Source organism: Apis dorsata, unplaced genomic scaffold (assembly GCF_000469605.1).
Source record: "Apis dorsata unplaced genomic scaffold, Apis dorsata 1.3 scaffold_797, whole genome shotgun sequence".
In the NCBI taxonomy this organism is placed as follows: domain Eukaryota; kingdom Metazoa; phylum Arthropoda; class Insecta; order Hymenoptera; family Apidae; genus Apis; species Apis dorsata.
The window spans coordinates 176430-193830 of NW_006263938.1; the positions used below are offsets into that span (position 1 = coordinate 176430).

The window sequence follows — 17401 nt, forward strand, 5'->3', positions numbered from 1 at the left end:
CTCCTTATTGTCAACAAATATATTTTATACGGTTTCTCCCGTTTGATATCCAAGTTTTTCTAGAAATGAAGAATTAAGTAAGTGTAAGAAAAATATAAGAGATTTATATAATGTAACAAAGTTTTAAAAAATTGTATACTAACTGAAATCATTATCATAGTGAGATAATTATGTATGACTATGAGAAAAGATTATGTTTAAAGAAATATTTGAAAACCTTTTGAACTCTTATATTCATTAAGCATGAAACGATTTCAAAAATATTTCATAATGTTAAAATAATGGATTGTAGGTGATAGCCTTTATTGATAGCCTTTCTCCAAATTATATTTTATTTAACTTACTTTTTTACATTTAAACAAGATATGTTGAATATTTTTATTTTTTTTATGTTCGAATAATTTTAACCAATGATTTATTATAATTTTATTATAATCGCTTTGCAATTAACAAAAGATATTGCATGCAATATAAATTCGTACGACTGGATGAGATATTTCGACACGATAATTTATTCGACGAAATATCATGCATACAAAAGCTATGAGGCAAGGTATTTCACAATTTTGAATATCGTTAATAGAATCTAAGAATTAATACCGATTCTCGATTTTGGTAAATAAACACAAGAGATCCTTGTTCGTTACTTCATATTAATGATATTGTATTGTGCAATATCTTGTCTATGATTGCAAAATGATAAATCGAATAATAAATTTTTGATAAATATTACTAAACAGAATTATAGCACTCGTTACTCTTCGTGAAGATATTAAAAGAAAAAGTTGAAAGTATTATGGATATCTTTTTTATAAGAACGCTGTATACGAACTGACAGATCGTCGAATATTCGGATTGAATAGTTGTAAGGAACTATGAAAGACACGAAATATTGCAATTTTCAACGTCAGGTCAATTAGTGGCAAATTATACATTTTTCATTATCATGCATTTATTGCACTTTCCAGTAAATTGGATGACTAAGTATGAAATATAGTTTTATAAGCATATTATTTTGATAATATGTAATATATAATAACTTAGAATAATGTATTTAAAGTTTAAAGAGTTTAGAAAGAAAAAAAAGAATACTTGAATTTAAGAAATCAAGTGATTAAATTTTTTTGTACTGTTGAGAGATCGATCAATTGGAAATGAAAATAATATAAGGAAATAATTTTTAATAAAAATTTAATCAAAGACTATATAATTTAATGTTAAAATGTATTTTCATTTTTATTCATATTTCTTTTTAATTATTCATGCATTATGTGTGTATATGAAGTAAATTTTGTAAAAAGAAAGAAAAAAACTAATACTTTATAAATTTTCATAATCATCATATAACAATATTTTCTTATTATATTATTATATATTATATAATAATTATTATATTATTATATTGTATTATTATATTATTATATAATTATATTACACTCTCTTATATTATTTTATTAGTTATATAAATTTCTATTATTACAATTTTTGTTATTTTGTTGTTGATAAAATTATTGAAATTTTCAAAAATCCTCTCTATCATTCTATCATTCATTCATTGATACGTATTTAAAATAATAATTTTATTTTATTTTATAAAATTTTCGAAGGAAACAACGATCTTTTATTTACATGCATACTACATACATCATTAACTTATAATTATTAATTTCATTTATATTTTTCATAATTTCTTTCAGTTCGTTTTCCTTTTCGTTTGAATTCCGATCTTAAGGAAATGTCGAAATAAAATTTTCAAAAGTGTTACGAGAAAATAAATCATTAGAATGAAACACGCGATCAAGAAAGTGAAAACATCGATCAGATACAATTTCCACCAGGGTAGATCCACCGCGTGCGATCTCAAAGTTTGCGGTCCATTTCTTATCACATACTCGATCCAATAAATGGCGGTATCCATCGCGCTCATTGGCCGATCTTTGAATATTTTTGATATTTTCTTTGCGGATTCTCTGAAAAAAAAAGAAAAAGAAAATTGTTTTTTATTTAATTTTATCTCATCTGATGTAAAATTAATAATTATATTATATAAATATTATATGATTACAATAATATGTTTGATAGCATGATCAGGATTTATTGTTTTAGCATAACTTTGCTTTAACTTATTGTCGTGATATATGTCACTGATAATACACAATTTGTACAATGTATTGAATAAATTATTTTTTATATTATTTTTGATATTATCGTTTGAATAATTGTATATAGAACAATCTAAATAAAGTATTACTAAAGTATTATTTAATAATAATAATAATTTCAATGTGTTTCTTATAAAAATATTCGCTTGACTTATATTCTCTTATTTTTTATTTCTTTTTGAGAAGAAATTGTAATAATTTATTTATTTATTTTGAAAGAAATTGTAATAATTTAATATTTCCTTTTAGAAAAATTAATCTTTTATTATAATATTTTAAATATATCATATTTATTATGTTATGTATTATATGATACATATTAAGTTAATATTATTATAACTGTTTTGATTTCAATGGAATAAAGTAGCAAATTATTTCAAAAGATAATATACTCGTCTCAAGAAAATTTAGATGAAGTTAAAGAAGGTTAAAAGTTAGATAATTATTAGAGATATATTATTATGCAAAATCATCATGATAAATACAATTACATGATGTGTATAATCTATTGAAGACTTAATCTCAATTTTTGAAAAAATTGTAAATAAGAGTAAAATCACTAAGTGCAATATTATGATTCAGCATGTTATTTAGTAATTATTATGATGACAATCACAATGAACATCACAATATGAACAATGACTTTTTAATTTTCTATAAAATATCTAAATTATTTAGAATATTTTACCTGTATTTAGGATCATATAAAACAGCATCTAAAGCAGAATTTATGATATCCTCGTTGATGTTGTCGATATCTATTGCAACAGCCATATTCTTCTGGGCTAAGGTATATATATTCTTTTTTTGATCAGAGAATACAGGTATTCCTATCATAGGGACTTCATAATAAATGGCTTCCTGAGTTCCTCCAAAGCCTCCATGCGTTATGAATACTCGCGTATTTTTATGTCCTGTGAGAAATAAGATCTTTTAATCCAATATGATCCATAAATTACGCGCTACTCTCTGTAACTTTCTTTGGATCTTGGTTGGTTTTACGATTCTCCATATATTAAAAAAATTTTCTTTGAAACTGCTTTTATTACTTCTCATTAACTTCTTTTAATCATTCTTGAAGAAGATATTCGTTTAAAGAAAAGAAAAATTCTGAATTAATAAATTGTATAATATAATATACGTTTATATTTTTTTTTCTAAAAAAATATGTGATTTATTTACTTAAAACAGCAGTCTGGGGGATCCAAGAGAGCGTCATCGCGTTACTGGGTAAACCAGGAGGTAACTTGGTTGAATTGGCACATCTTATCAACACTTTTATTGGTGATATTTTCGCAAACGATTGGTAAAAGATTGATATCATCTCTTTCGACATCTCTTCGATGGCCAATATGGAGCCCATTGAGAAATATACCAATCCATGATTTGCTGAATCCATCCATTCCTTCAATTCCTATAAAACGAGAAACTATTCCTTATTGTTTCCCTTTACTGGAGAGATGATGGAATAATTGATTTAGGAAAAAATTAGAATAAAATTTCAAAATTTCAAAATTATAAAAGTACTTTGAGCAATATTTTAAAAAAAGAAAAAAAAATGAGATCTTTCTATGAGGAAAATTCACAGAGAATAAGAACTTCAAAATTCTCAAAAAAATGATTAGGAAAAAGCAAAAACTTTTTAAAATCTTACCGGATTTATTTTCTGATCGGATTCAATGATGTGTAATCCACCAACTTCGATGATAGCTGGCGTGACCGCTCTGATCCCATGATAACTGTGATGTGAGTTCACTATAGCCAGGCTTACGTTTCTTTCCAATTCTCTGATATCTGGTATATTCGGTAAACCTAGATATTTTCTCATTATATCGGTTTGATCGCTCGTGTAATAGTAAAATTTTTGCTCTTCCTTGTAATTAACGATGAAATTCCACAGACGATCGAGGAACGTATCCACTACAGGATAATCGTTATAATGTCCCGAAAAGAAGCCATAATTCGATGGACTTCCCATAAAATTATCGATATAGGGCATTTCCAGAAACGATACTGCGATAGCCACTGGTGCGTTCAACAAATGACCAAATCCCAAATAACACGGTGAGGCAAAATACTGAGAAAAGAAAAATATATATGTATAATTTCTCGAAATTTAACATTATAATATAGAAATCTTAATTAAAAATAAATATTAATTATTATAATTTCTAAATGATTTCTAAAATTAATTTTATGTATACGTTTTTTTCTCGTTAAAAAATAATTTTCTTATTTACAAAAAAAAAAAAATGTTAAATTACCATTAAAAAGTTACCATTACCATTAAATATCATGTTCCAATTAAATATCGTAAAATAGTTAAAAAATTATGCAATAATGCTTGAACAATGGACTCTATGTTATTCGTATCTTATATCGATTTTTTGCATTACAAAAATTAATGATACTTTTAACGTTAATTTATATTTTATGAATGCGCGTGATAAAAAATAAATTATATAAATTTTATTTCGAAATAATGAAGAAATGTAAGTCACTCGTCACTAACATTATCAATCATTATCGATGCATTATCAATTTTTGAGGCAATTGTAAAAAAGTTTAATGTTTACTTGATTAAATTACATAATAAAGTATAATATAACCATACTTATATAAATAGAAAAAAATTGAAGGATAAAGTTTATTTTAGATGTGCATAAATTATGATAAATAAATAAATTTTCAAAATGAATTTCTATAATTCGGAATTAATAAATTGTATTAAAGTTAAATAATACTTAAACATTAATATATTCGAAAATGTATATTAGAATATTACAAAATATACATGTTAAAATATCTTTACATGTTTTACAATATTATATAAACATTACATGACCTTTAATCAAATATTTTTTATAGAAAATCTTTATAATTTTGCAATTTTCTAAGTAAAAATTAATAATGTTATTTTTAACGTAATTCCATACATTAGTACAGCCTCTAATTATCGACTAAATGATTAAATTTATTAATTTAATCATTTTAATAATTTAATAATTTTAATAGTTATCATAAATATTATTATTTAATAATCTTAATAATTTTTTTTTAATTTAAATATTTGACATTTAAATTATTTTAATTTTTTTATAAATATAGATAAATAAAACGTTTATTGGAAATAGTAACAAATAATATCATATTTTAACAAGATCATATTTTATTTCTTTTTATCTATTTATATTTATATCTATTTATATCTATTTATATTTTATTTTTATACTTGAAGAAATATACTTGAAGAAATATACTTGAAATATTGAAAAATATATAATTATTACTTTCGTTAATTTTAAATTATAATTAATTATAATAAATAATTTACCTCTGTAATTATGAGATCGTAAGGTGGATCATTGGGTGGGTTTTTAATGAATTTTTGCATCTTTTCGTTGCCCATTAAGTAGCATAAAGAAGTGCCAAAATCTGTAGCCATATAATATACGAGTGATCTGTCTAATATCTTGGCAAAATCAATGGTGAAACTGCTCACTATTGTTTTCCTCGTTCCACTTAAATCAATAATGTCCGTGTAATTAGGAATCGGTTTCTTCAATGGAAAATGGCTGATCATGTCGATTTGATGTCCTTTATTCGCTAGTCCCTTGCACAGGGCCTCGAACATTATAAAATGACTTTTTCCGTTGTACGGGAAGAGGCATAGAATTCTATAGGCATCGTTTATATGTGTTGAAAGAGTCAATGTTAGGAAAAACAATAATACTTTCTGGTATCTCATTTTCTTATTTTCATATCTGGAAAAAAATTATTCGATTATCGATTATTAAAAGCATTTGAAAAACATGTTCAAGTTTTAAACTTGATTTTTAATTTTGATCTCATTCACTTCTTCTTTTTATATGTTGAAAATTTTTCAAAAAATTATTTGAAAAAATTCGAAAAAATTTAGAATCGAAAACATATATACTTCATACATTAAACTGTATGATTTTTATTTGTAAATTCACATCATTTTACATACAGACAGAAGTAAAAAAATACACATTCGATTTATAATTTTTATATAACTTACACAGCACTCTTTTATTCTTATTAATTTTCTTTATGATTAAATCTCATTAAATTAGATGCACATCAAATCCGTTAATTGATTTTAGATTTCATTAACAACGTTTAATTAGATTTCATTAAACGTTTAATTTCATGGTAGATTCATATTTTAATCACATTTAAGTTAATATAGAACGATTAAAATGTATTTTTCATCACTTTTTTTTTATTGATACGATAACACGTAAATATTTTTTATCCAGAGAAGTTCAATGTACTAAATTTAAAAAAATCAATTTAAAAAGAAAGATTTTTCCATTTTTGTATTTCCTACACAAGTAAACACTAAAGACTGAGAATATGACTGTAGAATAATCCTTGTTTCTATCACTTGACTTCTTGAGAATTACTTAAATAATTTATGTTGACGTATCAAGATAAGTATACTATAGTAGTTCAGGGGCGGATTAAGCAAACTAAGGACCTTAATGATAAAATATATGGAATTTTTAAAAAGTTTTAGTATATGAATATACTAAAGTTTAGTATATAATATATAATATAATATATAATATGTATACTATATACTCTATAGTATATAGTATATAGTATATAATATGTATATATATATATATTATATATGTATAAATCTATATAAATAAATGAATATATGTATATTTAAATATTAAGAAAGTTTAATGTAAAAAGAAAAATAAGCAAATTATTATAATTATAATTACAATCATTATCATAATTATTTGTTAATCAGCGATTATTTAAAAATGGATAAAAAGAATATTGAAGCCATAAAATAATAAAAATTTTGAACAAAATTTTATAATAAAATAAATTAATATTGTTTTGATAAAATGGATAATTATTCTAATAAGTTCTATATATATATATATAGATTTATATATATATGTAGAACTTATTAGAATAATTATCCATCATTATATTAATTAGAAATTTCTAATAATCTTGCGAGAACAAAATGAAATAAAATCTATTATTTAAAGATGCATATTATTATGGCACCTTATCTTTAAAATTTATAAAGATAATTTTCTTTCCTTCTCAGAAAATAGGAATTCTTTCTGTAAATATTCATTATGTAAATAATATTTCATAATTTATGATATAAATTTTTTAATTTATAAATACACATTAATATATAAGTTACCTATGTAATATCTCAAAAACAAAGAAACTTTTTTCTCTAATTTTTATATTATTAATATTAATACTATTATATAATAGATTATATTAATAGTATATATTATATACTATTATATTAATAGTATATTAATACTATTATACTATTATATAAATAGATATTTTAAATATTAATATTATTCTTTTTGTAAATGAAACAAGAAAAAAAGAAAGATAACAATTATCTTGAAAGTTCATATAGCAAAGACAAGCAATATACGGATAATAATTCGCTTCTTGAAAAAATCAGAGTTAAATTCAGTAGTCTCAAGTTAGGATCATCATTTCAGAGATATCTTATTGTTAATGGTTCATTATTTCGAAATAGAATGTACAATAACGTGGCCAAGTAAAATGACTAGATGTTGACCGACTTGTTCGAGTCTATGAAGGTTAGAAGTACGGATTCTGCGGACAATCTTGTGGATTATTGCTTTTCAGAGAAATGGAGGAATATATATGGGTAAAAATAGACAAAGATCTGTTGTGTATTGTATTGTATTTGAGTCGATATTTGTTATTGATTAAGAAATTATATTGATTATTATATTGATTAAGAAATTGTTTTTCCATTGATAGAATATTTTTCTAATAATTTTAATAATTTTAATAATTTTTCTCTTAATAAGAGAAAAATTGAAATTTTTAAAAAAACTAAACTAACTTTTATTAAATAATGAAATTTTGAAAGCTTTCATATTTCAACAATTGAAATATATAAAATATATAAAATATTTAAAAATTTAAAAATTTAAAGTTATAGTATTATTTGAAAATATAATTGAAATTTTGAAAATTTAAATTTTATTTTTTTGTATATAAATAAATGAATTTGATATAAATGAATTTATCAAAAATATTTATAAATATTATCAATGTATATTCATAATATAAATCTATTTAAATGCAAAGATAAAATAAACGAAATTCATAGAACAATGTTTACGAATAGTTGTTTCGTAATATGATTTCATCATTTAATTAGCATCCTCTAAGGTTGTCTCAAAATAAGCAATGCAAGGTCTGTTAGGAAAATCGATCGTGGTTAATGCATATAATCATGGTGAATACACGTATTCCAATAATAAAATACTACAAAAAAATTATTTGAAAAAAAAAGATAATCATTTGATTTATGATTTCCGCTTTTATCAATAAATGATTAAAAATGTATGATATAAACACATTGATATTTATAACGAACAATTTTTATTTTTTCTTAATATATGTGCATGTATAATTTAAAAAAAATGAATATATTTATTTAAATAGAAAACAATTTGTAATTTTTTTAATTTAATATATATTTTTATTTATTTTATATTATATATCTATAATATATTATTCTTCCTTATTGGATCTATATTTAAAACATTATTTATTATTAACACATTATCAATAAAATTCATCAGTGAATTCTGTTTCATAAATCAATAATATTTATCAAATTCAATCATATAATATTGTCAAATTTTTATCCAAGATTAGCATACTAGTATTAATAAATATTATTTTTCCAATTTTATATTTTCAAAACAATTTAATATTTTTTTTTATATTTTATTTATTATATTATATTATTTTATTTATAATTGTTCTAATCATGATTATTACGTCACATAGTAGTATTTATTTTATTTATTTATTTTCTGACGTAATGTTCTATTTAAATGAAAATTATGAATTATCTCATTCATTTGAAATATTCCATTTTATTATGCTTTTATATCTTATCATATTATTGTTTCTTTATCTATTGTTATATTTAATGATATGTTTAATTATTCTATTGCATAGAATATTTAAAATAGTTTTGTTCATTATAACATGTTAATACATTTATATTATATTATATTTGCATAAATGCAGCAAATAGGAATATTCAATTCAAATATAAATTCATAGAATAACACATTTATTTCCATCTGATTTGAATTGGCAAAAAATATATATTATTATTATTAAAACAATAATTTTTAATATAAAATAACAATATATACACAATAAAATAAATGAAATTCACACAATTTTGTAGAATATAAGTAAAATATAAAAAAAAAAGGTTGAAATTTTTTTTGATTTTTTTTAAGGTTTAATAATATAAATAAAAGTGAAACATTTTTTTGGCATTAAAACATTAAAATTTCGATTGTTCGTTCATGGTCTATTAACTCAAAATATCCTTGTTAGAACCGTTGAAATTTTCGATAAACGTAGCAGTGATATTTGTTTAAAATTGTTCTATTTTATAGTAGTCTTCTAGAGATAAAATATAATAGAGAGAAAAAATAAAATTTTTTTTATTTTCATTTTAAAAAGATGAAAAGCGAAAATTTCGTACTATAAAAAAAAAAAATTCTTGTGACGTAAAATTCTTTGAAAGAGAGAAAAGTTTTCAAAGCTTGAATCAAAGATTTGTTTGTCAGAGGAAACCAAACTTCTGTTTCCGTTTTATTCAAATAGTAATCGTAGGAAGAAGGATTCGTCATTCGGGGATTTTGATTGAATTTCTGTGTAAAAAATTCTTTCCCAGAAGAAGAAAGAATTCACTGTTCTTCTGTTCTTGAACTTGTTTAATTCTTTAAACACTAGTTGCAACTTTTTAGTTCTAATCGTTTATAATTTAATTAGAAACTTATAATTTCCTATTTTTTTTTATGTGTATTTGTTTATTCAAGAAAAACAAAAAAAGAAAAAAATCACCAGCTTTTTAATTTTTTTCAGATTTAAAATTTTTAATATTATTTTTCATCTATTTTACAAGATTCTGAAAAAAAAAATAAAATTTTATTTCATTTTTATTAATCTTAACGTAAGATTCTTTCTGACCAATAAATAATAGGTATTTTTAATATTTTGTTGAATTGATATGTGTTTCATTCCCATGTATGCATATCTATAATTTAGATATTTACGTTTAATCCGGCATATGAATATGAATTTATAATATTCAATTTGCCTGAAAATACATGACTTTTCATTATAAAATTTATATTATCTATTTTTGTTAGAAGAATTAATCATTGATTTATATCAACAGTCATTTATTTGGAATTAATTCGAGAGTGATGTTGATTCATGTTTAATTTCATCATCAATATTTTTCAATTATTAATATAACATTTAATCGAATGTTACTATACAGAATTAAATTAAACATTTTAGGATAGAATTAATATTTTCATTATTTTAAAATTGAATTATAAATTGAATTCATTGGTAAGATTAGACAATTATATAATATAATATTTCTATAATATTTTTTATAATTTTACTTAATATTTTTTTGTATGTGAAAATAAATATATGCCATTTTTATCGTGTCATTTGTATTACATGTATATTTTGAATCCGAAATATATCTCTTCCACGAAGAGATTATCAAAAATTCACGTTAATTTTATGTATTGAATACTCGTTAAGATACTTTCATATAATTACTAATAAAAAAGTTTAAAAATGGATATATTTTTTAATAATGAAAGTAAATTAATTCATAAGAGAATTAATCATAATTAATCTTCCTTAATTTATGTATTAACATATTCTTTATTTTTCAGAGCCATACTGTCAGTTGACCTTTGATGGATGGTCCTGCTGGCCTAATACTCCAGCAGGAACCACTGCATACGTCTCTTGCCCAAATTTCATCACTGGTTTCGACGCTTCTTGTAAGTTATTTTTCTTTTTTAATTTTTCCCATTTCATACGTTTCGATGATTTAATTTTCTATAAAAATAAAGTAAGTAAATGTAAAATTAAAAACAAAAAATAATAATTTTCAATGAAAATAGATTAATTTAGATATAAAGGAAGGATGTGAGGAGAAATGTTAACAATTTGTTATATTAATATGTTATAAAATGAAATAATTTGTTATAAAATGAAGATATAATGAAATATAATTATACAATAAAATAAAATAGAGAAAAAAAGATAACGCTTCGATCTTTGCACAATATTTTATTGCATACCTTATATGTATGTACAATATTGAATGCATAATTAAATGCACATATCATGTTCCGGATTAAAATGTTATTTTCTTTGAGCGCGATGTAAATTATATGCAAAATATAAAAATATATATCTGACGATAAAATATATCTCCATAATTCGACGATTCTTTATCGAATCTCTCAAATTGTACATCATGTTATTCCAACTTTCACTGACGACAAAGATCAATCGTTCAAGACGCCTCGCGTTCATCGAACATCACCCGTTTGTTCGTCATTTTTCTTCCATCCAACTCTTCCATAGCAGAACGTATACGCATGATTAAGAAACCATGATCGAATTCCTCGATAACACAAAGTATAATCAACGATCAACATCAGTGATCAATTCATCGATTATCTTCTTTCAAATTTGATAAATCCAATTGTAAATCTTTTCCATCCACCCTAGAACTTTTTTCTATTGATAATAGAACAGACTATACCCTTGATCACAGGATCATTATATTTGGACAACTTGATCATAAGATTGTTGTATCTTTCAGAACATTCGTCCAACGTGATGGTGCCCGATAATTTGGCAGCAACGATACCAGCCTCGATCGATCCGATCTCTATCAATCCCTCTATCACTTCCAATTTTATATCGATCGTGTCGTAATTATTATTGTATTCCTGGAATAAGTTCACCTCGCTCAGCATGTTACATAAAATATCAGTCATGTAAAAGATGAAGAGAATCGAGAACATCTCGATCAGCTCGATAATCCTTTGGCCCAGATTCATCCCGAACTCTTTGGGCGTTTTCGAGGATATTTGTTCCCTGGCGAATACCAGCATCAAGTACGACATCGTGTCCGTTTGTGGGGTAAGAACGACTAGGAATGTGGACAGAATCCCGTCGATCAGTTGATACTTAATTGCAGAAGGTTGAAAAGAGTACGAATAATGAACGACGTCGTCGATGAACCGACACACAATCTCGTTCACCGGATAGAAACAAGGATTTTCGGGATGTGCCACGTCCCAACCGCTCTTCACAATCTCTTTCAACACGTTGCACATAATTTTCATCAGATTGTCGAATTTATCCGCGGGTAGGCGCAACATATTGCCGACTATGTACCTGATGGCGCAATTCGAGATCCCAGAATCTTGATGGAAGAAGAACCTTCGCACGAGTTGTTCGAAGAAATCTTCGGACAGAAGATTGCAAATGCCCGCGTCTATGGAGCTCAAGAATGACTTGACGTAATGGGTGATCTTTCCTTTCCCGATTTCATTCGCCTCCGCGAATTTGTCGATCGTGTATAAGGCAAGTTTCATGAAATCGATCACGTACTCGTTGGGAGTACGTTTTATCAGTGACAACACGTTCGAGAACAAGTGTTCGTCTTTCGGCGTGAGCATGGAGATTAAACAAGCGAGATGAGACCAGGTGACCGACTCGGGATCATCCCTGAACAATTCCATACTCTTGGAGAACAAGACTTCTCGTATGGAGTGATTCTCCTCGATCTCCCACTGCGCTTGAAGGAAGTTGATTAATTGATCGCGAGGCGCGAGCATATGCATCAATCTTATTCCGTGCTTTCGAACGGATACCCTCTGATTGGCCAACGTTCTGGCGAACGATATCGTGTCCATTGCGTTCGTTCTTCTGCAAACATTTATCAGAGCCGCCAGAGCGACCGACAAGTAGTCTCCCTCGAAGAGTTTGGTCAGAAGGGTCAGGGAAACAGGTGGATTCGCGAGTATCATGCAATGGATAATGTGCTCGATCAATTCGTAATTAGTTTTCGCCTCCTCGTTTTGTATGTCTATCGATTTGTCCGTTGGAACGAACGGTTCCACGATTCTCGAGAACGTGTCACCGTCCACGAGGTTGACCAAGATCTTACAGACTTTCTTCTTCTTCGCCAAATCCTGGAGAGATTGCTCGACGAACTTGATTGGGATCTCGTTGTACCAGCGCGAAGCCTTGAGGAATCGCATCGTGTGCTCCGTGTACGAAATGTCCTGACATCCGTCCAGGTATTCCTTCCAATGAGCCAGAATCTTTTCTGGATTTCTTTTCAGAACCTCTAACGCCTCGCCTTTGCTCACGCTCGCGATCTCTTCAACCACCAAACTTTCGTATAAATCTTGTTCGTGTTTCGTCAATATACGTTTTAGATTGTCGATAACGTATTGATTGCGTCTCTCGTCATCCGCAGACAAAATTTCCTTGACTTTTCCCATCAGCCAAGGATAGTTCTTGATCGACATGCGTTCCACGCGATAGGTTTTGTTTATGTGAGTATCGTTGAAATGATATATCGAAGAACACAGATTATACACCATCTCGACTTTGTTCTGTTTCCAGGGTTGCTGGTCGGAATCATATTTCTGAGAAGCTATTGTTATACAAATCTCCAAACACGTTCTTTCGTACTCGGAATATTTCTCAAGAATGTTCCAGTTGTCCATGTAGCTCATCATCTTTAATTCCATAAATATTTCGATCATCTGATAGATGGGTTGGGATTGAAGAATTTTATGATGGATGGCGGCCTCCACTATTCTCACGCCGGTCGTGTTTCTGATATTCAGATCCCCCTTTATGTGGGCACGCATGATTATATCCATCAAGATCGACCAGAAATTCTCACCCATTTGGGGAAGATCGTAAAGCTTGAGCAATATCTCGAACACTTGCATCAGGAACAAACCTTGCTCGTTCTTGTGCCTGATCTTGATGTACATCATGGTTTCTAACAGAGCTTCGTCATCGTTGTTCACCTTGCACGAATATATCATCTTACACACTAGTGCCGATCTATACTCCATTTCCGAGGTGGTACTTATCTGTTCCTTCAACTGTGGTATCGATTCATTGATGGGCAAGTAACATTTCCAACAAATTGTATAATCCATCCTCTCGTCCGAGCTGTCTCTTTGCAATTTGATTCTCGCCTGTTTGATTCGTTCCTTGACAGGTAACATCTTCAGCAACGTCGCCGTTACTTTACTCGAATCATCAAGGATACTCTTACCGTATACTTGTTTGTAAGATTTCAAGAAGAAATCGAGCTTTTTATCCTGTCGATAGTACTCCAAGTAATCCAACATGTTATCCGTTTCGAAGTTATCGATGTTCGTGGGGAATAATTTTGGAAATATGATTTCCATGCAGTTATTACTGATTCTTTTCAATGGAAGAATCTTGATATACAGCTTGGGTTTTTGCTGCAAATGCTCCTTGCCATTTTTCAGAAACGCCTCTGCGCACAGATTGCTGAGAGTTACTCTCGGCTCGAACATCTCGTACAATTCCACGAACGAGTCCAATCTCTTCTTGATCAATTTGGGCAGGAAGTCGCTGAACTTATAAATATTTATCGGATGAAGACGCCTCTCGCAGGGATCGACGTTCTGCTCGCTCAATTTAAAGTAGCGCACGATGAAATCCGGATTCTTGCGGAAGATCTGCTTGATCAGCTTCCGACTTAGAACGATTCTTTTCTCTATGATAGTGTTGTACATGAAAGACTCGCTACAAGCTGGTAGCAACGGCAGCGCTTGTTTCAGCCCGTAAAACGAAGCCACCGCCTTGAAGAATTCTTCGGCCAGGGCAGGATTCTTGGACGCCAGTCGAGAGGCTAAAACATTGATGATTCGCCTTCTGGTGTTTAAAGAAACGTATGGAAAGAGGTAGTTGAAAAAGTACTGAACATTAGTTATATATTCGTTGGTTCCATTGAAAAAATTGTTCGCCTGTAACGCTTTATTCACGATTATTTCGTCTCTGGACTTGAGAGCCTCCGCTATAGCCGCATAGGTGCTCTGATCATTTGGATTCTTTTTGTTCAACATCATAGCCGCGTGTATTTGAACAAAAGATACGAGCGGCCTGGGAATCTTCTCGGATTCGATCACCTCTTCCAGGCTGTTCGACTCGGACAATCGTTCTTTTATTAGATCGCTTATCCATCTGTATTTCTCGCCGGGTGTGTCGCCAGGTAGCGCTTGGATAGCCTCCAAATGAGACGTTTGCACAGCCATGTTTGTCGGTATTGAGTCGATTTAGACGCTGAAAATTAAAAATTAACTTAACTGTAATGTTGGTATATAGATATGTATACAAGGTGTTGAAATGAATTTTCAACATCTTGAAAGAAGCCAAAACAAACGCAAAAATATCAATAGAATATTATTTATTAAGTTACAAGCAATTTAAGTTGGCCTTATTAGATGAAATAAAATGAGATATTTATTTCCCTGATATTACTGACTTGTTCATTATCCGATTAAATTATTTTAACATAAGTAAGTTTCAATCGATATTTTTGTTTTAACTTTTATTTTTAACTTTTCAAATCTACAGATTCTAAAGATCTTTCATTCTATATTTTACATTTATAGGAAATGAATAAATACTTCTGAATACTTCATTTTTTTTTTGTATTTAATAAATTGAACTTTTAATATATCAATTAAATTATTAAAATCGTAATAAAGTAAATGAAGTATATAAAAAAATGCTGATTATTGAATTAGATTTAGATAACAATTATGTATTTTTTTATTTTCGAACAAGAAATAACAATATTCTGAAGACGTGTTGTGTTAAACTAATCAATAATTATGTTTATATATTCGTGTAATAATATGTTATTTAACCTTGGTCGTTATCAAAGTAAACGGACATTCGGGATTAATAGAAGATAAGAATAGACTTTGAATCTGTATTAAACCATGATTTTTCGTCATCCCCATTTTTTTCCCCCTTCTAAAGAAAAATGTTTCTAAACGTTCCTTTTTAATTTAATTTAAACTTTGTAAAAAATATTTATTAATGCAAATGTTTATAAAATTAAAAAATATATTAAAACAAAGAAATAAAACTAAGAAAATTGAAGTAAAAAAACTTTTTTTTCTTATATACGCGATAAAATATTCATTTTTATATTTTTATATATTTTCATATTTTTACTCGAGATATGTATTTTTTTTCTAAAAAAAAAAAAAACAATAAAGAATCTTGCACAGACTAAAAATAAAACCGCCAATTATCGTATTAAACCATACTATGCAAAAAATTCCAATTAACATTCAGTTCTCAAAAAGAAGAAAAATAATTTTATCGCTCTTAATCAACAATTTCAAAGAAAGACAGTTTGTTATGCTTATCGCCTTCTTTGATTACCAATTCTGAGAAAAAGCTACTTGCGCTATTTGTGTTCTATTCCTTATATAAAATATCTCACAAAATTATTCTAATATTAAAACAATCCTGAAAATTATAAACATAATAATTTATTTTTTGATACATATTATTTTTCAGATAGTTGATAATTGAACAAGATGTCTGTATATCTTTAAATACCTCGGTGATGATGATCGTTGAAAGGCCAAAAAATGTCTATCATAAATCGGGTGGAATTTTAGTCTTGTGATAAAATAGAATAATTGTTTTTATGTTCTGTGAAACACTACGAATTTAAAATCAAAGATAATTCGATTATTCACGTGGAATTTTAATTATCCATATTTCCTTTCTCGCGTAGCGAGAAGCTTGTGACAAAACGCGAAATCTCGCTATGAAACGAAGCCAGGTCAGCGTTGACTCACCTCAAACGTCACTCGGGTGTTTATCCGACGAACATAGGTTAGGTTAGTTTCAATGAGATCGAGTGGATTCACATTGCACGGCAATTTATTAATTAAGGCTGATCTTTAATTATACACTTATTTGAATTTATTCATTTGATGATTTGATAAAATTTTTATTATGATTCTCATTTTATTTTCAATAAAAAAACTTGCACAAATTCTACGATTACGATACTCGCGAGAATTACGCGGACTAAATGGTTTTGCGCATGCGTGAATATATACAAGTAAATAGCATATGTGCGCCGTTCTCTGGCAATCATCCAAAGTTGCGCATTCCTTAGTTGATTTTATATAGTTGACAAATAAACAAGTTTATTTATAATGAATGGAAAATTGTTAAATAAAATTATAATTCTAAAAAATTTGCAATAAATATTTCTTGCAATT

At 27.1% G+C, this 17401-nt stretch overlaps 3 protein-coding genes across 4 annotated transcripts in view; 1 reads left to right on the forward strand and 2 right to left on the reverse strand.

The window, feature by feature from the left end:
* Positions 1 to 17401, forward strand: part of LOC102675145 (calcitonin gene-related peptide type 1 receptor-like) — a 103295-nt gene that overhangs the window by 57297 nt on the left and 28597 nt on the right. The window contains exon 5 of the mRNA XM_006622995.2: positions 10958 to 11068. Within this exon, the coding sequence (XP_006623058.1) occupies positions 10958 to 11068 (111 nt within the window). The remainder of the gene's footprint in view (positions 1 to 10957; positions 11069 to 17401) is intronic.
* Positions 1551 to 6581, reverse strand: LOC102676530 (UDP-glucuronosyltransferase 2C1-like). Its single transcript, XM_031513927.1, has 6 exons — positions 6205 to 6581; positions 5497 to 5926; positions 3817 to 4239; positions 3345 to 3576; positions 2851 to 3076; positions 1551 to 1970 (listed from the first exon to the last, which is right to left on the reverse strand). The coding sequence occupies exons 2-6, from the start codon at positions 5908 to 5910 to the stop codon at positions 1694 to 1696; spliced, it is 1572 nt and encodes a 523-aa protein (XP_031369787.1). The 5' UTR covers positions 5911 to 5926; positions 6205 to 6581; the 3' UTR covers positions 1551 to 1693.
* On the reverse strand, positions 11348 to 17248 carry LOC102674939. Of its 2 annotated transcripts, none has more exons than XM_006622991.2 (2): positions 16725 to 17248; positions 11348 to 15428 (listed from the first exon to the last, which is right to left on the reverse strand). In XM_006622991.2, the coding sequence occupies exon 2, from the start codon at positions 15398 to 15400 to the stop codon at positions 11804 to 11806; it is 3597 nt and encodes a 1198-aa protein (XP_006623054.1). In that variant the 5' UTR covers positions 15401 to 15428; positions 16725 to 17248; the 3' UTR covers positions 11348 to 11803. The 2 variants fall into 2 exon arrangements, with proteins under 2 accessions (XP_006623054.1, XP_006623053.1); XM_006622990.2 differs by having other exon boundaries at positions 16970 to 17247.

Coding starts and splice junctions, on each gene's coding strand:
- LOC102676530 (XM_031513927.1), bottom strand. CDS start 5,910: ATGAGATACCAGAAAGTATTATTGTTTTTCCTAACATTGACTCTTTCA. Junction 4,240..5,496: donor ACGATCTCATAATTACAGAG/GTAAATTATTTA, acceptor TTCTTTTCTCAG/TATTTTGCCTCACCGTGTTA. Junction 1,971..2,850: donor TTATATGATCCTAAATACAG/GTAAAATATTCT, acceptor TTTTTTTTTCAG/AGAATCCGCAAAGAAAATAT.
- LOC102674939 (XM_006622991.2), bottom strand. CDS start 15,400: ATGGCTGTGCAAACGTCTCATTTGGAGGCTATCCAAGCGCTACCTGGC.